The sequence below is a fragment of the Lolium rigidum genome, chromosome 6 (genome assembly GCF_022539505.1).
Source record: "Lolium rigidum isolate FL_2022 chromosome 6, APGP_CSIRO_Lrig_0.1, whole genome shotgun sequence".
NCBI classification, from domain to species: Eukaryota; Viridiplantae; Streptophyta; class Magnoliopsida; order Poales; family Poaceae; genus Lolium; species Lolium rigidum.
In genome coordinates, this window is record NC_061513.1 from 243967793 (window position 1) to 243977711 (window position 9919).

General features: G+C 43.5%; 1 protein-coding gene across 1 annotated transcript; it reads left to right on the plus strand.

Moving 5' to 3' along the window:
- The first annotated feature begins 248 nt into the window (after positions 1–248).
- Positions 249–7391, plus strand: LOC124661582 (glycosyltransferase-like KOBITO 1). Its single transcript, XM_047199457.1, has 11 exons — positions 249–647; positions 3159–3308; positions 3385–3437; positions 3813–3921; positions 4587–4721; positions 4796–4840; positions 5570–5757; positions 5890–6031; positions 6330–6376; positions 6471–6558; positions 6633–7391. The coding sequence occupies exons 1-11, from the start codon at positions 264–266 to the stop codon at positions 6912–6914; spliced, it is 1623 nt and encodes a 540-aa protein (XP_047055413.1). The 5' UTR covers positions 249–263; the 3' UTR covers positions 6915–7391.
- The last annotated feature ends 2528 nt before the right edge of the window (positions 7392–9919 follow it).

Consider the following 9919-nt stretch of genomic DNA (forward strand, 5'->3'; position numbering starts at 1 on the left):
GTCTACTAAACATTTTAGTTTTGTTTTGAGGAACTAAGCATTTTAGTGGATTGAGGAGTCTAACCAGTGCTGTGCCCGGCCTTTACTAGTTCTGGCCCATGAATAATTCCACAGTCCAACATCTTGTACTTCACTCATGCTCGTGACGGCCCAGCCCGTAGAATGCTCAGCTTCTCCTTCCGGCAACGCTCGCTGGAGAGCAGCTCCACGACCAGAGAGGAGGACGACGGAGGTCTCCACCAACCAGCCACCGACTCTCCCCAATGGCGGGCTACCGCGGCGCCTCCTCCTCATCCGCGGCCGGCGGCGGAGGGGCGGCGGCGTTCGCGACGCGCGTGCTCCTCCTCCTCACGCTGCTGCCGCTCGCGCTCGCCGCGTTCGCCTTCGCGCTCCAGTGGCGCGGCGGCATGCGCGACCCGACCGGCGCCGCGTGGCCTGCCGACACGCAGCGGTTCCCAGGCATGGAGAACAGCCCTCTCGGCTCCTCCTCCCAGGGAAGCGGCGGCTCCTACTTCGCCGTCTCCTCCGCGTCGGCCTCCTCTGCGGCCGCCGACTGCGCCGAGATCCTCGGCCGGAGCGCCTCCTCCCATGGCATCTCCCTCTACCGAGGCTGGAGCTTCGACTCCGAAGCCGCTATAACCCCTAAGGTGCATCCGCCCTCCGCTCCGATCTGATCTGCGCTTAGAGATCCCCCTTTCTACCTTTCTAGAGCGGTTCGATGTGATCTCGTGCTATGGGATTGTGATTAGTATAGATGTGATCCGAGAAGTTAGTCTGCTGAGCTGATGTTTAACATAACCTCGACTGAAAATTTGAAGATACACTAACAAGATGATTCGATCACACTGAAGGATTTCATAGTGGTACATTAACGCCTAGTGGTTTCTTTTTTTCAGGATTTAGAATCTCTGGCTAATAGATTGACCTTATCTTAGAGCATCTCTAGCTGATCCCTTATAATCGCTTAGAGGATTAAAATTTCGGGTTTACTCTAAAGTGCAGCTAGCCGAACTCTCAAACCGGTTAGAGGAGTAAATTACTCCTCAGCCGGCCTGACAACTAAATGTACTTGGACGTGGCCTCTCTTTAGTAAAACTCGGCCACCCACAAACTCCCGCGCCTGCACCACACCGTCGCCGGCGTCGCCTCTGCTGACACCCCTCAGTCTCCGCCAACCTCCTGCCCCACGCCAACTCGCTCGCCGGAGGCTGCCCTCGCCGGAATCGAGCCATAATCGGGCCGCCGTGTCGTCGCCAAAAACTCTTGCTGGCGACCTCCTCCGGGTCCGTCCATCGACATCTGATGGTCTCGAATTCCCCACGCCCCCGTCGACCTCCTCCGTTTGATCCGTTGTCGCCGGGTCCATGGAGATGGAGGAGGCTGATCTGGACTCCTCGAAAGCTCTCACTGTCATAGGGGCGCCGAAATCGTCTGCGGCGGCGTCCTTCTCTTTTCATCCTAAGGACGCACCAATGACTGTCGGCACAGTGCCAACAAATACCTTGTTGGCCCTTTTCTTCTGAATGAGGTAGAAGATATATGCCGATGTGTTTACACAATTTCATTTGAAACACGTCCCGTGAATAAGTCCAAAAAGAGACAGCTCAAATCTACGGAGGATGGCGACAATGCACTGTATTTCGCATGGAATGATTCAATGATCAAGTTCTTCTGGAGGCATTGGAGTGGAAAGCAACCGTTCGATAAATTTTGGCAACAAATTCATGAGTGTTCTAACAAGTCCAACACAAGTGGAGAAACTAGATCACCAGCATCACTCTTAAATAGGTGCCACATTCTTGTAATGCGCTCCAATGCCGGCTAGGGTTGATCAAGTGGAGAAGCTAGAACACTATGACCTATGAGACTATGTTAGTGATTTGTATGCACTATACAACTATGTTAGTGATTTGTATGACAATGCTATGAATTTGTATGACTATGCTATGGATTTTATCACTATGTTTGTGTAGTTGCAACAAAACCGCAGGAAATAATTTTAGGGAGTTAAGTGTAGGGAATCGATTAGGTACCGCTTTTCTTAGAGGACTAAATATAAGGAGTTAAAGGATACTCGGCCGGATAGGGGGCTAAATTATAAGGGATCGGCTAGGATCCTCTTAGGTTCTTACTTCTTAGTGGAAAAGCCTATCCTGTAGAGAAGATTTGTGTTATTTCAAGTGTGATTTAGTTGTTGCAGAATGTGCTGTTTCTTTTCTGTCACACCAAAGTGGCAAAAATGGCCGACGCAGTCTAGAGGTCAAACAGTGCAGCTGCATTACTTCTGTTACTCAGTACAACATCCCATGAACTTGTTGTCAGAGTCAGGTTGCCTGACTTGCAATCTTGCATTTGTGCACACAGTATGATCTGTCGCTAAACTTTTCATCACTCAATGAGAACTAGTGTTCACTAGGTGTGCAGCAATGGAGCTTGCAGAATTTCAGTAACTTACATATTCAAATACTAGGTGCTTGTTCCTATTGTTTATTTGAGGAAATTGTGTCATAAAAAACATTACTTAGAGAAACCAGAGAGCTAGCTTTCATCTCGTCGGAGTCTATGTAGTTTTTAGACACCAAGAGGGGAATATGGTGGTCCATGCCTCCATGGTGCATGCAGCATGCTTCTAATATTCCTGAACCTATGGGTCTATTTTGTGCAGAGCTACCTGCCATGTTTGCTTGTTGCTTTCATGTGCAAGGACTCAATAGCAATGCTTATTGCTTCATGTACTGATGAAAGAGCCATTTTCATTCAGTAATTTTTTTGTTGCAGTTGCTCTATTCATATAAACAAATGGGGCCATGTTGGTGATGGTTTACTAGCACATTTTCTCCACTATATACACATTCTTGTGTCATAATTAACATGGGTTGGACTTCAGGCTTATCTGCATCCAACTATCTTGAATAGCAAGTCTGGCTAACAGGATATATGATGCTCACATGGTTTCTAGATATGGGATGACGTAGGGAGGACTTGCCAAAATCAGACCAGAATCACATAATTTTGAACTAAAACAACTATTTAACTTAAACATCAGATCATATTTTAGTCGCGAAGATTCCAGTATGCATGTATTTATTGTGTAGCATGGCGCGACGCTTATGTAGAACTAATTCTGTCCCTTCCGTATTTTTTTTATGATACTGCAGATCTGTATCACGGGAAGCACATCTGCTAGCCTACACCAAATTCTTCCATGGTTGTATTATCACAAGGTCATTGGTGTTTCACACTTCATTTTGTTTGTTGAAGGAGAGGCTGCTAAACCAGCTGTTACTTCGGTTCTTGAATCTATTCGGGTAATTAATCTCTCCCTGTACTTTTGTTGTATGATCTTTCCTGGTATACTTCTGACTTCATGTGGCTCTATTTTAGGGTGTAAAAATTATTTTCAGAACTAAAGAACTAAAAGAACAACAAGACAGAAGGTACGGTGATACACTCAATAGTTATGTGCATACGCAACTACTTTCTTTCTGAAGTAACAAAGCTAGTTTTTGTAAATATGTTATGTTCGATGAAAAGCTCAGCTACAACACTAATCAACAATGATAAGACATGCATTGATAAATTCTGTCAGTATTGCTGAAAATGATGTGTCTTGAGGTGTAGTACGTAAAGATGTCAAATCACTTCTATCACAATGCCATTAATTGAACTTTTCATGTTCTTGCATTGTTGTTTAAGAATCCTTTTCTTTTTGTCTTGTACAAGGCTATTATGTATATTTTTCTATAAAGTTTGTTGATGTATATTCTTTATGCTTGGGTTGTCTATACTTATTCTATTTCTATCATTTTCAGCCGCATTTGGAATGAGACTTGGCTTTCAGGTTTCTTTTACAAGCCATGCAATTACGAGTTGTTTGTTAAGCAGTCACTTAACATGGAAATGGCTATTGTTATGGCAAGGGTATGAGCTATTTCTATCTGTTTGATAGTATCTGCCTGAATAGAAATTTTGACGTTCATGTCCTTTCGTAAGGTGTATTAAAGATAATCATCAGCATTTGATTCACAAATGGTGGTGCTCTTCGTGTTATCCATTGTCCACTACCATCTTACTGTTTCGAATATATATTTTTTGCGCCAGAGGACATATAATTATCATCATATAGTATTCTGGTCTCTGTTGAACTATTTAACAACAACATCAATACCCATTTATCATCCATAGTACAAGACTATAAGCTGATATGACGGATTTAAGTTACAATAATATACTAATGTCTCTGATACAATGTTTGTAGCTGCATATAATACAAACAGGAAACATGCATATCATAGTTACTCCTGAATGAAAATATATTTTCTCTTCTGCAGTCCAATAGTCTGTTCCATGTTTGTAACCCAGTCTCTACTTCTCTTTGCTAAAATTTCAAGAAACTCCAATCACATTAGTGTGCTTTGCTATTTTGCCAAGGCTATAATAGGAATGTTAGTTTACATCAGTCAATTGTTTCCGGACATTGACAAGTAGTTATGTTCTAAAGGAGGATTTTACATGCTTTTGTTGGTTGATTAGGCCTTGTATTTTGTAGTGAGTTTATTGTGAGCTTCCCTGTTTGATTATCGCAGGAGGCTGGAATGGATTGGATCATACATCTTGATACTGATGAGTTAATTCATCCAGCGGGTGCCAGGGAGTACTCTCTGCGGCGGTTGCTTTTGGATGTTCCTGATAATGTTGACATGGTTATCTTCCCCAACTATGTGAGTTACCGAGCTAATCCGTTCTTGAATTAAGTAACTCATTCACATCTGACTGGTAAGATTCTGTTTCTTAGGAGAGCAGCGTTGAGCGGGATGACATCAAAGATCCTTTTACTGAGGTACGTAAGCTATTTTTGCCAGTTACAATTATTCAGTGGAAGTGTATAGTTTGTCCTATACGATGGCAAAAAGGCATCGTTTAGTGAAAGCCATGGTATAACTGCAACTCCAGGTAATGGATACTTACTTTAGCCTGAAGACAAGTTGTATACCTGTAATTTGAAATGTTGTCATTAAAAGTTTGTGTCAATGAGAAGACAGTATTAGAATATCAAGAGGGCTCTGGTTGTGGCGATTGGTAGCAGAAGTCCTTGTTATTTCCTTGTAGGATCCAGGTCCACACTTGAAAGTAGGGACTCACTGCTCTTCTTTAATTACTATGCTACCATGTTTGTGCATTATCCTTTTAGAATACAATGTAGAGAACCGTTGGATCTCAGGCCATGAATTTTCTAGCCTCGCTCAATGTTGTTGGAACCGTAAGAATATCCACTCTTTTGGGGGCAAGGTAGCTTTGTTGGGCTAGAAAATTCTCGGTTTGCAAGGAGCCAATTCAGCGAACTCTAATTGACAAGACTCAAGTGACACAAAACACACTCAGCAACTCCCCTCCTTAACTAGTGGGTCGTTTTCTTAAGAGGTGGTTGCATAAGTAAAGCAACACAACTAAGTAAGGTGCTGAGGCAAGTGCGACTTGGCTAAAATGTGCTAATAGGCCCATCTAGGCTATAGCTCATCACAGCTAAAAATCCAAGCAAACTTATAGTACCATATTTATGTAACTGCAGGTTTCCATGTTTAAGAAGAACTACGATCATCTTCCGAAGGATACATACTTTGGCCTCTACAAAGAGGCAACACGGGGTAATCCAAACTACTTCCTCACTTACGGTAACGGGAAATCAGCGGCAAGGGTCCAGGAGCATATGCGCCCGAATGGTGCTCATAGATGGCACAACTACATGAAAACCCCAAAGTATGATAGCAGATATCTAAATTTATGAAGTTTTTCTTTTCTTTCTAGTGTCGGTTACTAAATTATAGCCAGCTTCTAGGGAAAAATTCTACTGGATTACTTAGCCATCTGTTTCTGTTATCTTTCATGTAGTGAAATCAAGTTGGAGGAGGCTGCTATTCTGCATTACACTTACACAAAGTTCTCAGATTTAACTTCAAGAAGGGATAGGTGTGGCTGCAAGCCAACAAAAGAGGATGTGAAGCGATGTTTTATCTTGGAGTTTGACAGATTGGTGAGTTACATTTGTTTATTTCCGTTGCTACACCTGTGCAATATAAGTTGTTGGCCTATGGTTACCTGGTCAAACATTATGCAATTTTGTTTATTGAAGTGATACGTGGGCATCGTTTAAAAAAAGTAACAGCAATTCAGTATACAGAGGAAACCAGTTCCTAAGAACAAGTAGCTGACACTCTTAATGACCTTTTCTGGATTATGGCTTTCCCTGAAACAACTGATGCGGTTCCATAGGAATTTTTGTTTGGATAAGTGGCAAAACTAAATTTACTTCCTTTCCTCTGACATGACAGGCATTCGTAATTGCTTCAACAGCTACTGAGCAAGAGATGAGGAACTGGTAACCACCTTACCCATCTGCACAACTGCAGCCCATCCCTTCCTACCCCTCTCCTGAAGAACAGCATTATATTTGTTTGGCTGCATATGTTCAGGTACCACGAACATGTTGTATGGACGGACAAAGATACCAATTTGAAGCTCTTGAGGAAGGGTGTTTTAACACGCATATATGCTCCAATGGTAAACCTTTTATCTTAAAATCAAAAATGTGATTCGTAATCTCAATGCTGCTAAGCTATGTGTCATCTTTCCAGGCTATTATTCGTGGTCTCAAGGAATCTGGCATCTTCACCGCTGCAGTAACATCCGCAAAAGCACACCCTAAAGTAAAGTTGTCAAACATTGGTCTTGAAAACAAGGAGTCTATCCACACAAATGTAACAGCTGCCCGATCCACTACGTTAAAAGAAGGCGGTAATGACAATTCCCATGCAAGTGCAAGAAAGATTCTGGAAATGATAGATGTCCAGGAAGAAGCGATGCCGCCATTGTCACCCCCTGGTTTCCTTGAGCTCATTGAAAGTGCATTATCATGAAATCATGAGAGGTTCTGGAAGCGTGTTTGATTGTTGTGAGCTGCCAAGAGCCGAGATTCCTAACCATGCAGTGTTGACCTGTACTCTTGAGCTTATATATAGATCTCTTCGTTGGTGCAGACTGTAGATTGTCACTACTTATATGTATAGATAGTGCTGGGAGTGTTTGGCGTTGTGTTGTCATGTCAACTCCTGATGATGTATCTTGCTGCCAGTTTTGAACCCTGGAAAGAGGAAAACATTATCCCTGTAAGAGCCATGCGTAATTTGACCATATTTTATTGGTTCTCGGGTTACAATATTCTTTGCGTAGGTGCAGCAATCAAAATGGTGTAAATTGAGGACTGTAAACTAAGCACACTCAGTTGATTGATACAATGTGGAAAGAAGACTGAACAATTCCTTTTATGGATTTCTGTTTTGGAGAAAAAATTCTGGACAATATAGAGAACTGGCATATGACAGGGTTGGGAATTAGCCCAAACCGCGTCTTTTGGTTGTGTCAGACATTTGGGACAAAATAAAAATATCAAAGCCTACGGCGGATGAAAACCCAACCAGTACAAAGGTTCAAGCCTCGAGAGAGATTAAAATTTAAGTTATAATTTAATAAAATGTAGGGGCTTTCCCTACAGCATTTTGTTCAATTAAGAAAAAGAGGGCAACTTTTAGCGTCAGTTTGGTTGCTGCAACCTCACAAAATATACAGACTTGCATCAGTTCTTGTCAAGCATAGCTACTCCCAAAAATACATCATTATCATAGTCATAATAATTATTAGTGCCAACACGACATGCGAGCCGGCTCCTCATACGAGATGCTTCCTCAGGAAGGCCGTAAACCACCTCATCCTGCATTCAGGTCTCGTTGGTGGCGTGTCCTTGTGTTCCACGATGTGGTGGCAGGCATGATGCATGCAATCGGAGAGATGGGCGTTGTGGGAATACGACTAACAGAGATGATCTTTGTCTAACCATAGTTCTAATGGGCTTGTTGATGAGGTCAGTGTCCTTCGGATTATCGTAAGTCGGAACAAAGTTAGTTAGTTGTTGGTCATATATGAGCTAACGAAGAAGTGAAAGTACTCTAATTGATTCAACCTTGATGCAAGGAAAGTACACATCGTTGTCAGATGGTTGTAGATCTCTTCCGAGGAATCGACGCCAACATAACCGGAAAACAACCTTTGCAAAAGTTTCAAGGTCTTTCAACCTAACCCCTTATCCATTGGGACCCCATTCTTGATGAGCTAAAAACCCTGTTGAGGACGAAGGTGGACATAGCTGGTGGCCATGTCATGATGTTATTCTTCTGAAGTAGACATTACCTATTTGACACCGACATATATCGAAGCGGCACCGCCGACAACACTGAGTTTGCTGACATATTAGGCGAGTTTTCCTTCTCCTACAATACAAATCGAAGTACCGGAGGAGAACATTTGTGAGCACGCAACTAACAACGTGGATCTAGAAGATCTGTCTATGAAGAAGAAAATTCTTGGCAGAACCTCCTAGATGAAGGGGTTTGATGCATGTAAAAAAAAATTTGTCCTACACGATCACCCAAGATATATCTATGAAGATAAAATAACAAGATTGGATCTAGAAGAATTCACCGAACTAAAGCGGAAGAGGCTCGATGATGACTTTGAATGCGACAATCATTGCAGCTAGGCGTATCCCTCCTAGCTGCAAGGACATATCTCCGCCTTGATCCAATCTAAGGATCAAAGGTATGATCCCTATGCCGGTATCCACACATCCTTTAGTCCAATCCGTAAGTGTTACGCCGCCTAGGACGTCATGCTAACGGTGAGAATTGGGAGCCTTTCAGCATGCGTATGTGGATGACTTCCTCAATGGATAAAACACCAAAGGGAGGGAGAGAGGGAGGGAGAGGATAAGACAACCAAAGGGCCATTGTTTCTGAGACTCAAGAGATGTTTTGGAAGAGAGGGGCCACCCTCTTTATATAAGGGTTAAGGAGAGGGATAACCGTGGGCAAGGGTGGCAGCCTAGGGCATCGCCCCACCCTCCCTTGGCTACCCCCTCTTTGGCTGGTTAGGTGGTGGCCCCCTTTGCAAGGAAGGTTGTGTAGGAGCCCCAAAACCCTAGCTGCCCCTTTAATTAAGGGAGATCTGGTGGCTACCAAAATAGGGCTTCGGGGGCCACCCTAATGGGCCCTAGCTCTCCCATGCGGACAAACTTGGTGGGGCTGGACTTGGTGCGGCTAGACTTTGTGGGGTTGGCTTTTCGGCCCTCCCTTTGGCACTTCTCCAGTAAATCCCGGACACTTCAGGAATTATCCTGTAACTCTGGAACCCAAAATTTCCTCTGTATAAATTCACCAAAGCATTTATGACAAATTGTCTAGTAACTTTGGAACTTTTTTGGGCCAAGGGAGGTCCGTGCGCCCAAACCCTAAGCCTAGGGCACCGAACCACATGGCCCATGTGGGGGGGGGCGTTAGTCGACCCCCTAATAGGCTCCCCTTCGGGAGGGGCCCATTAAGGTGGGATGCATTTTTTCCTTTACTAAATAAATATTAATTTTATATTAATTTACTTAATTAATATATAATACATATTATTTAATTCCCAGTGACCCAAAACTCTTTTCAGATCACTTCGAACTTAATTCAGATCTCTACGAAACTATTCTGGTTCTCTCTTCTCTATTCTCCGGTGTTTCCAATGATACCAAAAGCATCTCCAGGCATCAACAAACCATTAAGCATGTTACGCTACGGTTTGAGAACACACAAACATGATCGAGACGCCTCTCCGATCAATGATCATCAGCGGGACCAAGATGCCTATAATGACATGTGTGCATTCCACGAATATACATCCCGTTGAACCATAAACGTTGAGTCATATTCCCATTGTTACTTTGAGAGCATCCCCACTCGTCTCCCCGACGAGGCCCCCGAGCGACGTTTTTCCCATCCGGACGGCGTAATTCGGCCCAGCCGCGCCCCCGGTTCCTCGATTTCGTCCGGAT

Excerpts from the sequence above, each read along its gene's own strand:
- LOC124661582 (XM_047199457.1), top strand. The coding sequence starts at position 264 with ATGGCGGGCTACCGCGGCGCCTCCTCCTCATCCGCGGCCGGCGGCGGA. Across the intron at positions 3,309-3,384 it reads CGGTTCTTGAATCTATTCGG|GGTGTAAAAATTATTTTCAG; the intron begins GTAATTAATCTC and ends GCTCTATTTTAG. Across the intron at positions 5,758-5,889 it reads AACTACATGAAAACCCCAAA|TGAAATCAAGTTGGAGGAGG; the intron begins GTATGATAGCAG and ends TCTTTCATGTAG.